A 23305-nucleotide genomic window follows, 5' to 3' on the forward strand; every position below is an offset into this window, starting at 1 on the left:
TTAACATCTTATATTCCCTTGACCTTAGTTCTTAGACTTGATAAGCTAGGCCTTTCACTAGGCTGGGCTTTAGAGTTTGTGACTTATAATGCAGTCTTGGCTCTTGCCCTGCAATCAGCATACAGGATATACTATTGCAACTTTGATTCATCAGTCATTTATTTGCCAGTGGGACTGACGAGCCTTTTTGCTCGATACGATATGATTGAGCCTCGCTCTCTCATTATCTTGATGTCCAATTTTGTGATTGATCTCAACGAGAACCAACTGTGAGCTGGCTGCGATTGACGTGGGCCTGGATGTGTGCCTTGAGCCCACTCACTGTTTTAAAAATGCACTTAGTGCTGATCTGTAAAGGTTATTTATTGGTGTTCACTTCCTGCCATGTTTAATCAATGAAGTGCCTCGCGGATGCCGGCAAGAATTTAAAACTGTTGACACAACCAGACAGTCTTTGCCGGATTGTGAGCTCGCGCGTGTGTGAGAGATTGCGTTTTTCTTTTCGAGGCAGGACAAACACCTGTAAATCTGTCAGCCTACCTGCCACGAGTCTAAACTGGTGAAATGAAATGAAGAAAATCGAAGAAAGACGGGAAGAGAGGCCAAATATGAGAAACAGAGAGTGATTGGTGAGAGAATACTTGAGGAAAAAGCTAAAGGAAGTAATGGTTTTACTTCTGATAAGTTGTCTTTTTCCACACCATAGCACCTTTTAATGCTTTCCTTTCTATTTTCCTTTTTTTCTCTGTTTTGCTTTTATCGTCCATCCTCAGCTTGTTTTTTGTTCACTTTTCTTTTTCTCTTTTTTCTGTTTATTTTCCCATGATAACTTTTCTCATCTTGCGACTTTGCTACTTTTCTCTTCAAGCTGCCATCCCAATTCATTGCCGCTTCCTTGGCATCTCCCCTCGCCCAAACTTTGTCTCTCCCCCTTCCCCCCACCCCCTTTTCTGTCTCCCTTCATATCTCAGTGACAGAGCTCTTTTGTGTTCCTCTGCAGCCTTGTCTGTGCTAATGACGTCTGGCACTTCCGCTGGCCCTGTCAACAGAGACTGTGTGTGTGTGTGTGTGTGTGTGTTTGAGCTTGGAGGGATAGCTGTCTGCACTGTGTTATGGAAAATAACCACCTTGTTATGCAGTGACTAATACAACGATGAGCTTTTTTTGTTTTTTACGATACAGCTGTCGAGGTGCTATTATGCAGTTCTTCTGTCCCACTGTTGCAATGGACGACGTGGTCCGTCACTGCAATGTATAAAGTTTTGTTTGGTAAAAAATGTTCCTGGATGTTCAGGTAGCATCAGATGGCTGACCTTACTCATTCACTGGCCCCTTTAACATTTGGAAGCTGATAAATCTTTAAATTTTGCTCCGTTTAGGTGAAAGGGAACAGCCTGTCTTTTATTCTTTTACCCTTCTCTGACTCATTTTCAGTAGAACATCTCAATACTTTGGTTTACCTTTGAATTACATGAAATATTTGCATGGATCGGCTTTCGCTTCTTCATCACCTTGACTTCAGGTGAGGCACGATATTCACAAGTCCAAACAAAGGGATGTATTTAACATCCAAAGAAGAGCTGCTTTATTATAGAGGGATTGCCTGTTTTCTGCTGCCTTGTTTTGAGTTCAGTTTAATACGTCATTGGCAAGAGAGCTCGCTTTTGCTGCCAGTTTTTTTGAAAGAAGTATTGTGCTAATGAAAGTGTCTGCTCGCCGAATGTCAAATGTTCCCTTCAAGTACTCAAGAACTGGCAAATTTTCCTGATTATGTAGAATTGTAAATATTGTGATGGATGATGAAGTTTTTCGGCATGTGTTGTACCGCACTCCTGAGAGAAAAAGGATGAATTCTTCTACATATCTGCATCATTTATCTTCCCATTCATCCATCACACATGTAACTTCATTATGCCTTATCCTTTACTCACATTGCTCCGAGTATTTCTTTTCTGTGCATTTCCTCCTTTCCATGTTTATACCTTTACGGGTCTTGGTGCTCTTCCTCCCTCCCCATCCATCATTTAGCTGTACTTCACTTAACACTCAGTAATTCAATAATTAAGTTTTTCACCCGATTCGAGATAATTTATATACGTCCTCTCCTGTCTCCGTTATCCATTTAATCATCCAGCCGCACATCGCTTTCTTCTCTCTTTCCATCTTCTTTCGCTCATCTATCTTCTTTGCTTCTCCATGCCTTCAGCTCCTCTGGTTCCAGTGGTGTAGGGGACCGGGTCCTGGCTCAGCTCCTGACAGAGATGGACGGCATCGAGCAGCTCAGAGACGTCACCGTTCTGGCCGCCACCAACCGCCCTGACATGATCGATAAGGTAAACAGACGCCGGCTCTCTGTCTTCATCTCTCCATCCTCCTCTTTGGTCCGTGATTGATAAGCTTGAGGAGATGTTTAGTTTGTCTCCCTTGTCTACTCCTCTCCCTCCCTTACTTTGTTGTACATGATTGATAAGGTTAAAGGCCGCTTGCTCCGATCCGTCTTCTGTGACTTGCTCTTTGGATGCTGATGCCTTTAGTACGTCGTTGTGCACTTTATATGGTTTCAGTTGCATTCATAATAAATCATTTTAAGTAACTTAATCTACCTTCATGCTTCTACCCTTTTAGTTTACTTTGGTGGAATAACTGCTGCCAAATAATTTTTTTGTCCTCTTTCTGACCCAAACCAATTCACATATCTGATTAGAAATTAGGCTGTAATATGATAAGGTCGTCAAATATAATAAATTCTTCGTTTCATTTTAGCCTCAGGAGATTGGGAGCATTAGCGATTGGGAGCTCAAGCCAAGCCGCTAAACATCTACAACCATTTTACCTTTACATTTAATTTGCTTCATTTAAAACTCAGGAAAGGCCTCCCTCCGCTTTCTATTTTTCTACCCTTTTTATCTCCTCCTTTCTCTTTTCTCCACAAAACCTTTGTTTGGTATCCACCCATCTCTGTTTTAATGAAATTTCCTGAGTGCTGATCAAAGACAGAGCCTGTACCTTGTCAAGAAGGACACAGGAAAGGAGAATGTCGCCGTGCTCTGTAAGCTCCTGCACAGGCAGCCTATTCTCAGTTTTTCTTTTTTCACGCTAGCGTGTCCTCCGATATTGAGTTTAAAAAATACTTTGATGTTACCCATTTTAAAAGAAGGTATCATGTCCTAATTTAACATGGCAAGCATTAAAATGTTGCTGAATTAAGTAAACAGGAAGAAAATTACAGAAAGCTGTTGTTCTTCCAACCAACAACGGATCAACAGATCAATACACTTTCTTATATATTGATTAGTTGTTATAAACTGGTAAACACTTTTGGATAACATGCTGCTCAAACAGCCCACTTGTGGAAAATTGATCCATCACTGTGGTGATGGTAATACAGTAAATTTCAGCAGCAGCAACAACTGATTGCAGTCTCAATTCAGACCCTTTTTAGTGGTATCACTGCTAAAGAAACAGATTAAGCATAGAACTGTGAGAGTGTGTAAGTGTGTGTCTAAAAGAAAGAAAGATTAAAAAAAGGGGGGGGGGTCAAGCCCCTGGGTGCACAGATGGGAAACCCCAGGCGTCCTTGTACAAGCTGGCCTCCCTCTCAGGAAGTTGTCCCCCGTGCAGCTGAGAAATCAGATTACCTCCTGCTGGCAGTATCCCCGACACAGTGTGTGTGCGTGCTTGCATGTGTAACGTGTGTGTTTTCATAGGTTCAAGTTATCTGAATGGGGAACCTGTGAGCTTCATGGGGAACGGAAGCTGCCAAATGGATAGATAGGCACCCCACATTCGCCCCTTACTATTTTAACACCCTACCCTTCTCTACCGCTCATTCGCCACCACCGACGCTGTCTGTCACTTCACGCCGGAGATGGGCAGACATTTCCATGCCAATGGCAGGACATGATAGGGCAAATGAAGATTAATGGGACGCCTTGGTGTCAATGAAGTTATTGTGGGCTGTTAGAGGTGCAGTGGAGGCCTCCTGGGGGCCTCAGCTGTGTGACGGACAGATTGAGTGGGATGGCGAGAGAAAGAGGGTGGGGAAAGTGGCGTTTATTTTAGCTTGAAAGGAGCAGGGCTGTTGTCCATCTCTCAACAGCTCCTGCACAACATTTTAGGTTTCAGTTTTTTATCAGGTTGTTTCAGTGCTCTCCATTTGGCGTCTGTGTCAGAATAGTTTTTCATTTAATCAGTTAAAGACCTGCAACACATCTTTGGTAAGTGTATATTGAGGAGGAAGTTTAGCAACAATATAATCATTTAAATATAGATTCCCACATGGTTCTTATCAGCTCTCTTGGAAAAAATTAAATTGTCATCTCTTTCCTTAAAAATGCTCTTAGAGTGATGCTCTGAGACGCACAAATGGATGTATTTACTTTGCTAAGGAGTAAAATAAATCCTGATTTTCCTTGCTTTTTCCTTACTTGGGAGTGATGTCCCTCCGAGCTCCGAGGCAAATGGAACGCAGGATTCTAGCATATAATGTCATGATGGCATAATCAAAACATGTTGTCAAACAAAATGTAAGTTTACACCTGATTGTAGTGATGCATGATTTATGATTTCACTTAAATTAATATAGAAACATGTTCACGTTAACACTTTTAAATCAGCCTTACTCACTGCTACTTCAATTCCAAGCATAATGAAATTACCCAACAAAAGACCAATTTATTGATTACTATATTTAGATTTAGATTTTTCCATTGTTTTCTTTCAGTAAACAGTCATGTATGTGTTGCATTTCTTCATCAGAAAACAACAGATTATCTTAATATTTGCATACAGTTTCTTACACACTATTAGGAGTTAAGCTATAGCTGCCTGCAGTTGTTTTGATTCTCAAGCCTAACAGTGGATTTATGTTTCTGTGTTAAATATGTACCATAGGTACGCTGTAATCATAAACCCCTCAGAAACCTTATACTGTAACCTGATGTTCAACTCAGTAGATATGTAACCACATGTCCCCAAGCACACAGCATGAATAAAGCGAACGTGCATTATTACTTTGTCAAAAAAACATACAAACAGGAACAACCTGTTCTCGTCCCAAACATGCACAAAAAGGGTCCCATTTACCTTCTACAATCATACCTTACTGTGTAAGAAAATGTCATAAAGCAGGCATGATGACGTGTCACACCACCATCCTACCCCCTTTGCCCCCTCCAGCTTAAGAAGAAAAAGAACCTCTCCCACTTCCTCTTTCCTTTGTATTGCGCCAATCACCCAGGCCCACCTCTGACCCACTATGACTGAGCTGTGGTGATTGATTAGCACCACCAGGAATATTTATCCAGCCTGTTCTAGTAGGAAGAACCCCCTGTCACTCTGTTTGTCGAGCAGCTGTCCATCTTGTTTATTGCACACACAAACACACACTCACAAACCAGAAGCTTTTCTAGTCGGTAAAATGATGCTTTGATAGTTTTTTTCCCCGTTACAGTTTGTCTTTGCTGTGAACCCATGGGTTACTTTTGTGTCAGAAAGATAGTGTTGGTCTGTTGTTTCACTGAAAAGCCCATTTGTTTGCCCTAATGTGTGCTAGGCTTTATCCATGCTATCAGGAGGCAGGACTACTTACAGTGGAGAAGATTGCTAGCAGATGGGTCTTTGTTTGTGACCAGAAGTTACCAACTGGGCTCTTATCTGATCAAGGGGCCACAACAAAACAGAGGAAAAAGAATTAGAATTGAAAGGGCAGCATGTCTACGTTGCTGTTCAGTACTGTAGGGGAAATTACAGTGGGTGAGTTTATCCTTCAACAAGTCAACAATTTCCGCTATTATTAGACATGAGAGTGTTTTTAATATTTATATTTTATAAGTATTGTGTTGGTGCACCCAGCAACTTACAAATTTCCACCTACACCAGTTTCCTCTTTCTATTTCACAAAAACCCAAAGATTATTTATGACTCAAAAATGATCCGTTGAGTCACAAGTAAAGTACACAGCGTCCCAGTGGCATCCATTTGTCATCGAGCCTTTTTGTTGTTGACATTTTCCAGAGTTTGAAACCTGCTTCCCACCAGATCACAGTGTCTTTTAGTCACTAACCGCTATGTATTCGATTTTCTGCCCTCTCATGTTTACGGACTCCTCCTTTCTCAAAGTCTTCCTCTTTGCTGTAGTGTAGCTTCTGAACAGGAGATGGGGCCAAAACTGACACGGGCCAAGATTCTTGACAATTCTTTTCAAAACTTGTCGATCCTACTTTAAACTAAAGAAATTAAAATGTTCAAAAGGAACATTAGAGGATTGTGTAAGAAGCCTTTAATGTTATAAAGTAAATTCCTTCTGTGGCTGGTAACAGTCACATGTTTTATGTGACACAGAATAGATTTTGGCACATAAAAATGAGCTTAGGGAGGAAGGAGTAGTGTACTTGTTCTATTATTTAAAAGCATGTACTCTTTAATAATGATGCTTTGTGCACCGTTGTGTATAAATTAACTGTTATACCTAGAGTTTTTTGATTTGTTCCAAAAAGTCATACCACATGATGTATGGCACTGGAAACGTGATGATGCATGAATCTCTGTGCTCTTGTACTTACGTAACTGACCTTATAAATGTGTAACTTTTCATTCATTCATAATTGTAGCTATCTTTTTGTAGAATCTGTGCTCCTTTCTAATCCTAGATCCACAAAGTTCAGCATTTGTATTTTGTAAGCAGATCAAAAGAAAAAGTATATTCTAATTTCATGTGTATAGCAGTGCACCTGGCCCTAGGTTTGACCAAGTATATGGAGCATGTTGATCAAAGTCCATTCATTAAGCCGTTCTGTGGCCTACTGGGCTTTAGCAGGAGTCATACAAAGTAAACACTTGACATCACGCCAGTTTGAGCAGCCTGAACATCTGCCAGTGTTTTCCCAGCCAGTCTGGATGTTGCTAATTGTAATCACAGATGAATTCCACCAGACTGTAATTAGTGGGCCACTTGTTAAATATTCAGGCATTAGTTAAGTGTAGCTTTGATTTTTTTTTCTCCCCTCTCTTTCTCTCTCCTGCATTCAGAGCTCGCATCAGTGCTTCTGTGTGTGTTGTGGCTTTCCATTCATCTGTGCAGGTCATTGTGCTGGTTTATGCTTTTGTTATCACCTGTTTAGCGAACCAAAATGGTAGAATCTCCCACCTCATGAAATGAAAAAGCATCAAATAACTTATCTAATAATATCTAATAATAACTTATCTGCATTCGTGACAGTGGTAGATATGCTGGCTGCAAATCATCGTCTCTGAGAATCTAGAAACCGTACATGTTTATATTTCCCCTGATCATTTTTAGACTGCCAATTAAGTGTGAATGGCCAAATTCCATATTAATCATGGAAACCCACCTCAAGGTACATTTAGTAACTATACTGGAGCTTTTGAATGGTTGCCTTGCACATGAAAGAGTCCTGGTTTCAATTCAGGAAGGAGACACAAAACCCGGGCTCAGGGGGTCACTGGGCTCAGTGCGGTTTCCAAGCCCAGAGAAATTGGAGGATTCCATCAGGAAGGCATCTGGTATAAAATTTGTGCCAAATCAAATATGCAGATCCGTCCGTTATGGCGACCTTTTGGGAAATAAGGAAGCAGTTGAAAATGTCTTCTTTTACCAGAGATTCTAAAGGTATCACAGGCTTCCTTAGGCCGATTTTGCTCTGTTGTTAGCCTGTTTTCCTTTTTTAAGGGAACTTTTTTTTTACCTTAAAACATAACTTTTGACTACTTTTGACCATATCAGCAGCATCTGAAATCCAAATTGTTGTGAATTATTATATTTTTCTCTCAGTCAAATGAATGATTTAACTGGTTATTTTGATTTTTCATGGCTAATCTGACTCAAAGGTGAAGTAACCTAATGAAAAGCTTTTGAAATGCGTACGTCTGAACCATGCTGTGCTTTTGCTTCTGTGTGCTGGCTCTTATGAATACCTCTTAATTCCTTCTTCCATAAAGACTGTACATTAAGGCCTTCTTCACTTAAGTATCGAAAGCCTCTCTTGAACACTCAAAACATTTCAGTCTTTGTTATGTGGCCTCACAACAGGGCATCGGAGGATCCTCAGTTTCTCTCTGTGAATACCTTTTGTTTTGCCTTTTCTTTGGTAGAAACCTCCACCTGAGCCATGCCTCCACTCAACAGGAAACTACCCTTAGCTAAAAGACCGGCTATAAGCCAGGCAGTCAAAACAGGCCATATTTTATTTTGTGTTGGCCTGACGTTATCATCTCCCAAGCTTTGCTCTCCTCTCGTGACGAGCCAAGCATGATGGAATCTCTATTGGTGCTGTCTTAAAGGATTAGAGCTTATTCACTGTTTTTTCCTGACTGCACAGTTCTGAATAGAGCCCTGCTGCCACAGTTCAGTGTCCTACTGAAGCCGAGCTGAGCTGTTGATATCTGTGCTTCAAAATGCTGTTTTCATCTAGAGTTAAGGGGTTTTTTGTAGCATTTAGCACTTTATTATTCTATTTTTTGGTATGATTCACTGCTCGAGAATCGCTCTTTCCTGTCCCGGTTACGTTTCCAAGATTTGGTAATGAGAAAGCAGAGTGAGAGTTTTGACCTGCAGGTTAGTAAAACTGCAGTAGCAAAATAAAGTGTGTGAGTATGTCTTTGCAAACAAGAAATGAGATACCACCGAGGGATGGATGAGCTCTGGGAAGCTGCGTGTGTGTGTGTGTGTGTGTGTGTGTGTGTGTGTGTGTTTGGGCACTGGGGGAGCAGGATCCCCAGGCAAGTATCAAACTTCAAGGGCTGTATTAGTGTCAGCTTACACATGTGTGCATCCAAGAATATCATCACAAAAAAGCCTCCAATCCAACCAGACATAGAAAAAATCCTGCAGGGCCACAATTTGGTTATCCAAGCCCAAACGACGCTAGAGTTTTCTGCAAAGAAAATTTATTTTCTGGTTAAAAGGCAACATATTTCTCATATTCACACACTTACAAACATAAAATTCAAATATTTAGTGAGACATTGCTTGTTTTTTTGTGTTATTGCTTGTATCCAACACATCTCGGTTTGTGTGTGTTTTTAAATACTTCTTCTTCAGTTGGCATTGAGCAAAAGCAAAAAAGACATGAGGATGGGAGAGGGAGGTGTGCGGGGGGTGGAAAGGAGGGAGTAAGGGAGGGGTAGGGAGGAAATGAGGGCTCTTTGTGCTCTGCTACCTGGCAGACATCTCCAGCATGTGTCGTCTTGCCTTTTGGCAAGCCGAGACCACCGGCGCCCTTGGAATGCTCTCAGTTCAGGAAATCTCGTTTATTCTCATAAACGCTACTCCTAACCCCTCTCCTGCAGTACTGCTGAGGAGCTTGCATATTTTTTTCCTCTTTCGCAGTTTAGTATTTCTGTCTTGTGCAGTAATTCATTTGTTCGTTTTCTGTTTTTCCTGTAAAATTTTACACCACGAAAGAAGGGTTTATCCATGTTCTTCTCCACCGGTGAGGTTTATAAGCGCACGATTAAGGGCCACTTTCAAGTCCGGTCAGTAACTAGCGTGTCCTTGTGTAAATGTTTGTGTTCAGGTTCTGCTATTTGTATCTGATAAACATTGCAAACATTTACGAAAACAGTGGTCGGTGTGCAAGGTTGGATCAGTCAGAGAGATGCTCTTTTTTGTTGTGGCTGGTTGTCTTGCAGTGCAGCTGTGACTTGTTGTTTTGCTATCAGGCAACAGGTAAATCTTTCAGTTGAGAACTTACCTAAGGTGCTTCGTTTTTTTTGTAATTGCGTTCCTGCCAATGAGTCGGCTATACAAGTTTTAAAAACCTCTGATGAGTGACTTTACAACTCTGATGAGAGTGAAAGAGTCGATGTTCCCATCAGGCTGCGGCACCCACATGAAAGGAGTAGTTTATAAAAAAATGAAAATTTAAACTGGAACCATGGAATGTTGGTGTTTTAACCAACAAGTGGTTCAGCTTTAATTAAAAAAAATTCCTTCGATTGGATGACTTAAAAAAAACAAAACAAAGAAAAGAAAAGAAAAAAACAACTCCCAATTTTTACGCAACATTTAAAGGGGACACTCACCATGAAAGAATCTCGTTCGCAAGACTTTTTGTCCAGTAACTTTGTTTTGAAGGATCTCTGCCTACATTTTTCTGTCAAGCTGGTTGGACAAGTGTCAGCTACGAGGAACAAAACAAATGAGAATCACTCATTTATTGAATCTGGCTCCATCCTATTGCTAACATTAATTTATTATTTATTTGTTTGTTTGTTTATGTTTTTACAGGTATCAAACTAACATCATCTACGTGATTTCAGCGAAGCAGGATTCAAATTTACTTGAGTTTTTGTTATGCCGACTCATCCAAATGCATAGGTTCATATTACATTAGCTTAGCTCATCTTATTGCGTTTAAACTATGTTGTGTTTCAAGGCTAAATTCTGAGTGACAAATAAACTAATGTGGAAAAAAAAGCCCCTTCGAATGGGGCCAGTTTCTCGGCACAGCGTGGTATGCCAACAATGAGAGCTTTGACAAAAAATGCAGTGTAATTTGCCATGACAGAGCAAATGCATGCTATCACACAGTGCTTGGTAGCTTACAGCGATATGAAGCGAATCCTGTGTTGCCTGTAACAAAAAAACAGGACGACTGTCACTGTGAAGGCTTTAGAGAACTGTAAAATCTTACTTTTTTGGCGTCTGATAACCATAGTAGGCGTAATGTATATTCGAGGAAGCCTTCCTGGATCGTTTATCATTTTTCAAGGCTGCCTGCAACAAAGCACTCGCACCCACACACCAATAAAATATTCAGCAGGAAAACACTGAAGTTTATGGGAAGTTTTTTGGGAAACATGAAGTGGAATATGCTGACATCAGTATGATTTAATCTTATGAACACATAGATACAGCACAGTCATTGTTTAGGCATTAAAATTAAATGTAAAAAGCATCTCATTTAAAAAGTATAAAGTATAGATATATATATATATATATTTCCACCTGGAAAGTTAGCGAGTCCACTTGATCTTTTTCTAGCATGTGTAAGAAACATGGAGTAAGAAGGAGTCATCATTCACCACCATCAGGATACAGTCAGACCCACATACAAAATAGGAGCTGGTAGGGGGCCAACAGGGGGTTGCAACAAATAATACCCTCTTTGTATGTTTCAAATATCCCCTGCTGAAGCCCCCTGAGCCTGGCTCTCTGCTCCGGGGATCCCAACACCACATTAAGAGACGCTTACAAGTGGATAAGGTGTAAGATTGGAGGAGGTGGGGGTTTGGTTAAGGGAGCTACCCTGGGTTTCCTGTGATAAAAAGCAGATTTGTGCTCTCTTTTCTTTTCCCTTTCACCTCAACAGGTCCAATGCCTTGTTTAGGAGAATGGCTAAACAAACGGACTATTATTTAGCGCAGTCATTTCAGAGGCACACTGGACAGGCCAACGGAGTAATGGTATCCCAATGTATATCCTCCGTCGGGTTCAGTCATCTTCATCGGGATTAGGTTACCCATTGTGGATGAAATGGAATCAGTCCCATCAGACCTTTCTGTGAGGATGACCATTTGGCTGTCAGAGCAGGAGTTGTGTTTCCTTATACTGCAGCCACAATATATTAGTATTGGTCCAGCTTGCGGTTGCTTTTTGATGGTTTATGGTCTCAACAGCTTTTCTTTTTCGTGTTGGAGATAATTAGCTAACATTAGGATTACAACATTGTTTTGTTTGGCTCTATTGGTGCTGATTGAGCTTTCATTGGTCACTTTGAACACCAGTTGACTTAAACATAAGCTGTGTCGCAACAGTATCCTTTTTTTGTTTTGAAAGATTTAAACCACTTAACTCTATGGCTTGTGACTTTTATCTGTCTTTGCATTGTCCTTTTCAAAATCTAACATTAAGTGAGAAGACTGGCCTGTGTCTTTTGCAAACTGGAAATAAATCCGTTTCTAATTGTAAGTATAGTTTTTTTTTTTTATAATTGCTGCAATATGTCTGGTCCATGACGTCAGGTAGAGAGACACAGTAATAAAGTGAGACAAAAAATGTCTGAGGGCTTTGAGGCCTTGTGTTCCTGCTGCAAGGACTTGGCAGATGCATCGGAAAGAGGATGATGGCAGGGTGTCACCTCATTTCCTCTTTCACCAGCTCTGTTTGATGAATGACCGTGTGAAAGGCTGGCTGTATCTTAGGTTTGGGATTGCACCTTGTTGTGTGTGTGTGTGCGTATGTGAGAGAGGGGGGGAGACAGAAGGTGTTTCAAAAAAGGGTAACAGCGTTTTCTTTTCCCACCTTGTCATTTCTGAAGTCAAAGTAAATTATGGCTGTCAGGAAGTCCCCAGAAGCACTCTTAGGCCCAAAAAAACCTTGACTTGGGTGGAACTAGGGGTGGAGCAGGTTGAGAAAATGTCACACCCACAAAATGCTCTCATGTATTTCTCGTGTCAAAGGGCCATGGGGAGGTCCCATTCTAAATCCTGTTGCCTGAGAAATGAAATGATTTCAGAGGTTGTGCACTGTCCCTTCAGGGCAGACCCCAGAACTAATCTCTTTCATCTCCTTTTCTTGCTGGTGGGGGGAAGATGGGTGGGTTAGGATGAGAGGGATGCAACAGTCCCTACCACCTCCTCGTCGTCTTTCTCTTTCTTTTGTATCTTTACGTCTGTTGAACAGCCTCGGGGAGATGAGCCCTCCTTCACCATTGCCCTTCCCCTCTTTGCTGTTTAAGACCACCGATCCCTCTGCACTGCTTCCCCATCTCCCTCCCTCTGTCCTTTAAGCCTTACCCCTTGTTCTCTCCCTGCCTCCCTCCTTCCCTTCTCATCCTCTCCCTCCCTGGGCCTCTGCGCTGGACTGCCTTCCCTTTGGCTTTCCTCTCTTCCTTCCTTCCTCAGTTCCTCTGCTAATAGCTCCCTTGTTCCTGGCTAGTAAGGGCTGCCAGTTGAGCAGTCATTCGTGGAAGATTCATTCGCGGTACGGTAATTGTAAACAGACAGGAGAGAGAGAGAAGGATGTTTGACCATTAAACCTACTGGTCACAAAAAGAAAGTAGAATGGAGGAAGCTTCAACTCTTTCTTTGAATTCTTTAGCGCCGTATCTTCCATTTTTGTGTCACATATCGTTATCACCTTTATTACATATCCGGTTTTGTACCCCCCCTCCCCATTCACCTCCCTTAACCTCTTTTATTTTTTGCCCCTCATAAATTAGGCACTGCTTACATCTGTCAGTGTCTTATTTCACCGCTAGATGTTGCATGGAATTATTGTTGCCCTCAGATGTTTAACAGAGCTCTTTGCTTCGTTGCTTTCCAGAAATAGAATTACGTGTTTGTTGCAATTTGCAGCTATTCCAGCTCATGGGGAAATACATGCAAACAATCACACAGTGAAAAAAAAACATAACAAATTTCCTAAACCATCAATTACATTTTACTCATTTGTCCACTGCAAAGAGTCATTCTGATATTACTTCCAGAAAGTCAAAATTATATTCTTGTACAGCTGAAAAAGTATCAAGAACAAGTGAAAATGCTTAGTGTATTACAGATACGCTCAGTTAAGTGAGAAATGCCTGGAAATGCCAGAAGTGACGGAAGTAATTTAAATAATTCTGATTTAATTTACTCATTTTTCAGTTTAAAAAATTTTCAGATCTGCTCTCATTGCTGTTGTGTGGAAAACTGTGCAGAGTTGAATTTCCTGAAGTTTCCCCTGTAAAAAGGAAATGTGTTTGTTGGCTAGCGGAAATGGTAAAGATTGGAGAGGATGACACAGGGAGTGTGTGTGTGTGTGTGTATACGCGAGTGTGAATCCAGTAGTGCCAGGCAACCAGACCTGTCCCTGACCCTCAAATGATTGCTCCCTGAAGCTCGGCTGTAAGCCGTCAGCAGCCAAACGGTTGCTCTTTTCCCAGCTTTTATCTCCTTTTCCTGTGTCCTCATTTAGTTTTTTTTATTTAGTTTTTTTTTTCTGGTCGTGTCCCACGCTTATCTCTCCAGCATACTCAAAGTTCAGCAGTAGTTGTTTTGGAAAAGATTTCATTTGTGTTATCAAATCAAAAATATTTTGGAGCCAGCCATCCATAGCCTCATTTCTGTGTTAGCAATTTTGCCGATGATGCTTTTAAGCCATTTTTACCACCTCTGACGAGTCAAGCAAATCAACATGTGACAAATGTAAGATGTCCAGCGCTGGCTTACCTGAGTCTCATTACTCACCCACACACCTTGAATGGAAAGCTCCATGGGGAGCGTTTACTCGTCTACGCTTTGATACAAAAACCATTTAAAGACCACATACCCCGCAATAAACATACCACAGTAAGCTTTGGCTTTGTGATCTCCTGTGTGTTTTTACTCACAGTTAGCTTTTGTTGCATGCAATAAACATGACTCAGTTGTTAGGTAATGGGTAAACTTTTGCATTCAGATAATGTACTTTCCAGAAACCATTATAAGGAGTCGGCTTCCACATGAATGGAGCATTATCAGTGGGGGTTCATGCATGTGCTGCATACAGTTTACAGAGTTGTATAATAATGAAACTGAAGTATACAAAGATTCCAAATTGCATTTTACATGTTGCTGTTTTAAAATTTAAAAATATTTTTCTTCTTTTTTATGATCTCTAAGAATTTAAGTGTAGTTTGGGGCTTTTTCTTCCTTTTCCTTTCGCACGGTCCGAACGACTTAACATTCGCAACATAATCCAGAGGCTTTTCCTCCACTTGGTCTCACAATCCATACAAACGTATTTCCTTAAAGACAGGGAAAACTGAAAAGGAATGGGGTTGACGGTTTTCTGCACCCACTTGCTTGTGCTGCCCTTGAAAATGCTCATTTTGTGTCTTGATTACAGTGTATGGTTTCTCTCAAGACAAACACAGCAAACTAAATGCAGCATGGTCAATTGGTCCGATCCCGAATTAAGGCGGAGGGAAACGGAGAGCAACCAATTAGGAGACGGAAGCCACTAATTAAAAGCTGCATGCTCTACAGATTGCATCAATTTTATTTTCTTTAGCAATGGCCAGGGCCATAATTTCAGAGCTTGCACATTCCAGCACAGCTGCCTTCTGTGTTTGGAAAGGCCTTGTGCACAGAGGCAGCACTGTCCGTCTTCCCCTCTCTCTTGTTGGTAGGTTGGAATGAGGAAAACAAAAAAAAGAGCAAGAGAGAGAAACTGAGGAAATTTGGAAAAATCTTTAAGACTCTACATCATTCAGCATAGATGAGAAACCATTCATTAGAAGTTTTCAACAAGAGTCTGTTTGCAGAAATGTTTCCACTTCCTGGATTAGGTTCAGTGGAATGCTGCCAATACATTTTGTGTGTTGTGAATTGGAGATTGCATTATGCTCGAGTGGTTTGGGTGGTTAACCAATACGCTTGCTTTGGAAAGCTGCAGGGAAATGTTGAGCACCTGAGGAAAGCCACAGGGTTGTTCTGAACAGTGGGCCCACAAAAGGCAGGGCCAGTATTTGCAAAATGCCTCCAGAATAATGGTGTTCATTTGGCAGAGTGACTGAGAGCACTTGTCATTGTGCTTTTTTTTTTTTTTTTGTAAAATGAGGATACGCATATATGTCTTGTTCTTTTGCACATAAAGTTGACAAGTGTGTCAAATAAAATATAATACAAATAAATCCATTCACATATTTCCCTGGCAATCTAATGAAAAGCCTGAAATGTTTCATTATTATTGACTGAAAAAACAAAGTGATGCAGTGCCTTCTCCAGATTTATCTAAAGCTTAGCTTCCTGATTCCAATTCTTCTCATTGTTTTACAGGTGCTTATTTAACACCTCGTGGCAACTTTCCACCTTAAGCTGTTATATAACCAGCGTACATGAACCTTTACTTAGGTATTCATTCACATGTTCAGGATACTAGGCATTTTTTGTGACGTCTAAGACAGCAAAGCAAGCACAACAAATATTTTTCCGAGCCTATATATCAAGCATTCAGTTGCCCCATTCTGTCACAATATACAAGCTTGTCCTGAATCCTCTTATCATGGCTTCCTTCTCAGCACGATGACACTCAAAGGGGAATAAGGCACCCCTCCCACCCCATTTTTTTCTCAAATGATGGAGAGAAATGGGAAAAAGAGAGGAAATAACTTAGACCTCATCTCTTTCCTTCCATTCCAACTAATGGTTTTTCCAGACCTCAAATGCTGAAGCCTGACCTTCTCTCTCAAACTGGATTTTTCCTGTACCCTACACCTTGGATTTCAGGAAATGTACAAAACAGGATAGCACAGCACAACATATTTCTTGTGTCAGTTTTCCTCTTTTCGAGAGACAGAAAAACACTTGAGAATCCAATGACATCAGCGGCCAAGGCTGCTGTGTTTTTCCTTTTTTCTTTTCCTATGTATTATTTTATGCATACTAATGAGCTGCAAGTGTAGCTCTTCATAGTCCAGTGATAACCAATGCTTACTTTGGGGCTGTATCATTTAGTTAGAAATACAGCCAGGCAGATACACAGAAGGCAGCTTTTTTTTTTTCTTTTAATTCGGCCACAAACCTTTAACGTGCAGATTACAAAATAAGAGCTTAAATTTACGCCTCACTTTTTACGTTTATGACATTTGTTGAGTGCTGACCCCTGTACCATTTCTACAAAAAGCAAGGGCACAAGCAAATCAGAAGCAAGTAAACAGGCCTTGTTTTACAGTTGTGTTCTAAGAAGCCAACTGCCCCCAAGTTGGATGTGATTTGCATGTTGAAACAGTTGGAGCTAACGGTCCCAGCGCCCCTCTGTAATTAGTGGCCAGAAGGCCTTATTTGCCTTTCACGCCAGTATGGGCTTTGCCACATTGTTCAGGGTAGGGGCACCGCTGAAAGATATAAACACAGTTGACTGTGTCCTTTTTCCTTGGTCATAGTCACAGTAGCCCATTGATGAGTTGCCCAGTTCCAGATAAATTCTTGGCAGTTTCCACCCTACAGCACCATTTGGATTTGCCCCTGGAGCACCCCTCCATTTTACCATTTACAAAGTGACTGAGTCATATAAACTAGTTTTAGCATTCATTTCCGTGATATTACAGACATTATGCCCACACCGATAACACTTGGTGCTTTAAACGTTTACACAAAGCTTTCCCGTTCCTGTTTTAGTATGAATGTTTATTGGCAACAGCTGGCCACTGCACCTGTCACTATTTTAGCGACACCATAACTGTGCTGCGTTCATGCTGTGAAGTCGCCCACTCTCCACGTTTCTTACCATGTTTGCTTTTCTCAATGTTTTTCCTTCTCCACAATCAACGGGGAATTATCTGTCTTCCGGAAAAAAGAGGCAGCCCACTAATTTTAGATTGACTTGATTGAGCCTGGAGGCCAAAGGGATCAAACCCACATCCGCTGAAAACCAGGGATGCTAATTCTAACCATAACATAGCTAACATATGTTTTGCTCTCCCCAAGTGCTGATTTGGAACCTGCTTGAAGCACAGCTCTCTGGCTGCTGCCTTCTCCGCTGCACCCGCTGCAAAGGACCATTCTTTCTTGTGGCATGTTTTGTGGGTATTGGCCCACCGTCTGTATATTTATAGAGACCGGGTCATGACACATGTACATGGACTACTTGTTCTCTCCTATGTTCTTTCTTCAGCCAGCTGCCATTGCTGAATGTTTATGTAAGTGTCAGTGTAGACATTTTAATGTAGCTTAATTCATTTTCAGGATGTTGAACATCAATTTAACTAAATTTGTCAGGATACCTGTATAAACTTGTTAAAATTCATGCAAAGAGCAGTTTTTTTGTTGTTTTTTTTACCCAGGTCAAGTAGACAGAAACTCTGTAGAATCCAGTACATTATTTAATGTGATAAAGGCTTTATTCATTCATGTAGCAAATTGCTTTTAATGCTGAAGTGTCATTATTTTAAAAACTGAAAACTGGAATATTATAAAATTCCTACCATAGCTGACCTCACTTTTTTCAATTTTTATCTTTTTCTGTTGACTTTTATAGTTCTCTTTTACTCTTTATCTGTATGTATGTGCTTTTTTAGTTTTTTGAGCTGTTGTCTTTCTTTCTTTCTTTCTTTCTTTCTTTCTTTCTTTCTTTCTTTCTTTCTTTCTTTCTTTCTTTCTTTCTTTCTTTCTTTCTTTCTTTCTTTCGCTTTGTATTTGTGTTTCAAGTATTGCACATACAAGGTATGTTCCAAGTAAAATAAGATCTCTGTGTTTCAATCAGGTCAAAGAATAGAGGGGTATATCCTGTCCAAAACTGCTTCATGTCAAAGTTCGGCACCCCAGGCATTCATCAAGCACACCAAAGTAGTCATTATTAGTGCTTTGTCACCGGAAGCAATCCTGGGCGTCTTCAGAAATGGCATGAAAAGCATAGCGAATGGTCAGACTCCATCTTTGGTGTCTTCAAAGAGAACATAGTAATGACAACACTGCTAGCTGTTTAGCCCTCAGGGTCTGCTGTGGAGTTGCTTGACTACCAGACCAATTATTTACAAAGACAATCTAAGGAGGAGACACGATGTTCGTGCCACAATAACAGTCCCATCTTCTTCACGTCCTCCCACTCATTAGGTTTAATAGTGCCACAGGCCATTTTTAGCTTCAAATGTAGCTTTGTGTCGACACTTTTCCTGTCACACCTTATAAGCCTTTACCTCATGAGCTATAGCTTCACAAGTTAGAGTAGGTCGTTTACCAATTGGAAGGTTGGTGGTTCAGTCCCTGACTACTCCAGTCTGTGGGTAAGATTTTAAACTCTTAGTACTCCCTTGTCATCCATCAGGGCCAGCTTGATGGTGCGTGCGAAAGTTGGACAAGGTGCTTAGGTATAGAAAATGGCTCTGGGAAGAATGAGTGTGTGTGATCCTCCTGTCGAGGCTTTTACGCTTGTATATTTAGGATTATGCAGACAGGAGCGCCTTCAGGCGCCTGATATTTATTGTTTGCAAGGTACTATAAAACAATGGGTGTTTGTGGATCTGCAAAGCCAGGAAGTGTACAGTATCCTTTCTGGAAAATACACAAGTCACTTCATTAGTCTTCCCTAGTGCAGTCGTATGGTAGGGATTTAACACAATCATAGTCAATAAGGGAAGTGAACTAGCTGACAGACTAGCATACTATCCATCATTCTGTAAGTAAGCTGCCAAATCAACAGAGCAGTTGGTTGAGCCAGCAGTTGGGTCTCATTCGTTGAGTCCTCTGCAATCCCCCTGGCTTAGTCCCCATCTGGCCGGTGGTTCCGTGCTAAAGCTGGGAGATGAGTAGGACCTAATTCCTACACACTAAAGCATTCCCGTCTGTCCAGGGCCCATGGAGACAAGATGGTCGCCAGGTGTCTTCCTGTCTTCAAAGTGTCGGCATCGTTAATCATGCCCCCACCTCTTTTGCGTCGCCTCACATCTGTTTTATTTTCCTCAGCCCCACATACACACCCGGACTCCTTGTTTCTCTAACTCTCTTTATTTTAGGACAGTCTGTCACCCAGCTGCATTTCCTGCGGGGTTTATGTACAGTTTTGGTCAGATTGAAACCACATTGGCAAACAACGTGCCATCTTAATGAAGTCACTGGGATCCAAATGGGTAGGTGGGTGGGTGGCACAGAGGGAGATACTGAAGAAATCATGCCTTTATGTAAAGGGACAGAGGATGTTGCTAACTTCTCAGATTGGCCTTTTTCCCCCAGTAGTAGTTGCTCTTTAAAGTTAATGTTTCCCCTTTAGTGTTATCCTTCATCCACATTTTTTCCACTCCTTCAAAGAAAAATGTAGTTACAGTTAGTTAAAGCTAAAAGCAGCTCTCTAGTTGCAAGGCATTAAACCAGTAATGCACAATTGCATCAGAGAAGTACTAGTACTGGGGGGGTTGTTTATGTCTTTCAAACCTTTGCCAGAAATTTACAGTTTACAAGCCCAGCGATATTGCAAGCAACATATTATCTTTTAACAAACAGGAAGTTGTGACCGCATGGTAGTATAAATAAAATCCAGTGTTCAAATGATCTGTTTGTGAGCCAGAACACTTTGTGATGCACACAAATATGAATCATTAAAGTTTCTTTTGGGATTCCTGTGTGTTCTTTATAGTCATAAATGATGTGTATATCCACAAGTGAACAATATAGTCTTTTGCGGTCTATGTCAGGGCTATCAAGGTTCACGTCAAGGTCTCTGTTTTTTCTGCTGTTTTGGAAAGGCCCACTGAGTTTAATTTGGTACGTTGGCTGCCGGGGCCTAGTTTCATTAACAGGGTAAAGGGTGCACTCTTGATGCCCTCACTGACGCAAACTGAGCAAATAGAAAAAGAGCTCTTTCCTCTGGAAAAGCACCAGGGGGACTATTTCTGTAGTTTAAAATTGTTAGAGAGGGGATTGGGCCAGAGAAAGGGAGGGGGGTGGGGTTGAGTTGTGAGCAGCAGACTGTTTCACGTGCCAGATCTGTAATGCGTTCCTCTGAGCTGGGAGCTGGCTGAACTCTAGGCCGTGGCGCTCCGGGAGAGGAAGTCCCAAGCCTGGGGAGTTTCAGACATCCTGTTTTGGAGTGCCATTGGCCAATACCGGGGCTGTTGCACGCCACCTGCAGACTGGATCACATCTGCCAATAGACTAAGGATAGCAGCCAAACGTCACACACCTTCTGCAGTTGTGCTCATAATGGCTTCTCTCTTTCTACCTCCCACTCTGACTTTTTTGAAAATGTTTGATATCCCTGTACAGAATATGAATGTACTTTTTAAACAAATTGCTCTATGTTATAGCGACATAAACAACTCTACTTTATGTCTCTAACTTTCACTGGCAAACGTGTTTAATTTAATAGAAATCCATGCTCAAATGAATGTTTTAATGTAGCTAATGCAGCTTTTTCCTTCTGCTCTGAGAACTGTGCAGTATTTGTTGAAATCTTCTTGGAATTTAAAGATCCTCTGCCCTTAGGAAAATGTCATTATAAATGTCTGATAAGCCTGCAACCGAAATATGCATCTTTCATCACTATTCAGTTTCTTGTCAGTGGCCTCCAGTGATGTAACACCATGTTTGCTCTATGACCAGCTGGCTCTCCCTGTTCTCAGAGTCCCCAGGAGCTGATAGGGCAGGAAGTTTGGGGGGAGATAACACTCCCTTGATTGTAGCTATTTAGGACAACAGGAAGAGGTTTGTGTCTGGCCCCCTGCCTCCCTCCCTACCTCCACCTCCTCCCCTCCTCTTGATGAGTCTGGAGTGTTTATTCAGAGTCATTCTCACCAGTCCAGCTGCATTTTAGTCTTCCCTGTTCAAATGGCCACCATATGACCTTTTTTGCCTACGTGCTATCACCAGGTCTTTAAATTCACTCTGATCACTCTTCTCAGACCTATCTGATTGCAGGTATCGATGGCATTAGATGACGACATTGTACTTTTTATGCAAAGAGCAAATGTAACATTTTACTGTGGCTTGGTGGTGAAATAAAGCAGCATGCTGTGACAGCATGAGGTAGAAAGATACCTTTGACTGTCCCAGTCTTCAGACACAGAGATGCATATTCATGCTCAGCCTGTTGTTGAATTACAGAATATTTGAAACGAAGTTCAAACTACATTAATGATTTCCATAAAGACTAGGTCGTTGCTTATTTTGGTATAATTAGCACAAGACGGTAACTCCAGAAGAGCTGATGGTAACGTATCGGAGGGAGACTTTGTAAAGAATTAAAACCTGCTTCTATAACAAGCCTGTTTTCAGGCCACCTGCGTTTGAAGCAAAAGTCCTTATCCACTTTTTGAGGAAATGCAGCCTTTCTGGTTTTCTTCCACGTTTTCTGATAAATGGAGAACACCCTGGTGGCCCGGGTAACCCTTCACATATAGCACACAAAAAGCGGCGTCATGGGACTGGCGGGGGGGGGGTAGTACTCATCTGGCATCCCTTAACTGGGCTGAAAAGACCTAAATGCTGCAGGGGCTCAACTTCTAACCCCAGGAAAACACCAATAGACTCTGCAGGCCAACTTCAAAGGGCCCGTACATCAAACAGAACCAAGCACATAGATGGTCAACCTGGATAAAAACAAGCATGAACCATCCCATTTGTCAGTCTAGTGACTTATGTGCTTCTCCCCCCCATCAGTCCCACTGTTCAGTAGTGAGAGTGCAGGGGTGGAAGTCACAATACAAACGCTTGCATGCAGCCAGCACTCACTATTAACTGTTAGCTACTGAGCTGTTGTGCCAGGAAGTGCTCATGTGGAGTATGAAATGTTATGTCATAAACAGGGGTGTGTGCCTCCACCCTCCTCCAAGTAAAAGAAAAGAGAGAGAGAGTAAACAGTCCGTTTTAGGCTGTCTTTTGCGCCTATATATCTCCGTACTCTCCCTTCTTCACTCCATCCCACCCCCACCCCACCCCCAACCCTGACGCTAGCTTGTCTGAGTGGCCTTTTGCCATGCATTCCTCTCTTCCCTGTTTGGCCTCTGTCTCAGGAAGTGGCCCAATTAGTGGATAAACACCATAGAAGAGATGGGGAGGAGGGGATGGGGTTTTCTGGGGGTTAGTAGTATTGGTGGTGGCGGTGGGTGGGTGGGGGCACCAATTAGGTCTCTATGGGCTCCAAGACCAGGCCCTCCAACTGCACACCAACTCCCACCCCCTGTGTCTATGCCAGTGTACTACCATCAAAGGGGCTGGGAATTGGACAGATTAGAGGAGGGGGATGTGAGAGGAAGATATGAATTATTAAAATTCCCTGGCAAGATGAAAATTATTATGCACTTTGCTTTTGGCTGGGAAAATCACTAATATTTATTTCTACAAATAAACTGGGCAGTACTATTTAATGGAAGAGTGACTATATAGAATTATATAGAGAAATTCTCCTACTGCTAACTAAATTCATGAACATGGTGAAGAGTTATCTAATATGTTTATGAACTCAGTCGCTAGTTTAAAGTCATATTTAATGCAGAATGCTGTTTATTTGATAAATTATAGTCACATTGATAGTTAAGTAGAACGTAAAGCAAAATATGCTCTGGGGGAGTCTTTGTGATTACCATATAAGTGTGCAAACTCATAGTGTTTGCACACTTAGTTTCATAGTGACATTCGCCCCTTGTTTAGCATGTTCAGTTTCAAGAAACCAAACTGGCGATGTCCAGAATGCTCTGTTTATGTTCATCTTTTATATGCAGTTCCATGAATACTGTAGCACCATATATGGTAAGCTGTAATAATGTGGATCTAGACAATGTTTAAGATAAAGCAGAGTAGATAAGTTAGATAGTATCTGTTAAAATTTACATGGAAAACATAAAATGTATAATACATGTGTGTTATAAATTATGTATTCCATTTTGAG

General features: G+C 41.4%; 1 protein-coding gene across 1 annotated transcript in view; it reads left to right on the top strand.

Annotated features, from left to right (window-relative positions):
* The window catches only part of spata5 (spermatogenesis associated 5), a 107372-nt gene that overhangs the window by 35879 nt on the left and 48188 nt on the right, over positions 1-23305 (top strand). The window contains exon 15 of the mRNA XM_031743024.2: positions 2207-2333. Coding sequence (XP_031598884.2) covers positions 2207-2333 — 127 coding nt within the window. The remainder of the gene's footprint in view (positions 1-2206; positions 2334-23305) is intronic.

The sequence above is a fragment of the Oreochromis aureus genome, linkage group 2, assembly GCF_013358895.1.
Source record: "Oreochromis aureus strain Israel breed Guangdong linkage group 2, ZZ_aureus, whole genome shotgun sequence".
NCBI lineage: Eukaryota > Metazoa > Chordata > Actinopteri > Cichliformes > Cichlidae > Oreochromis > Oreochromis aureus.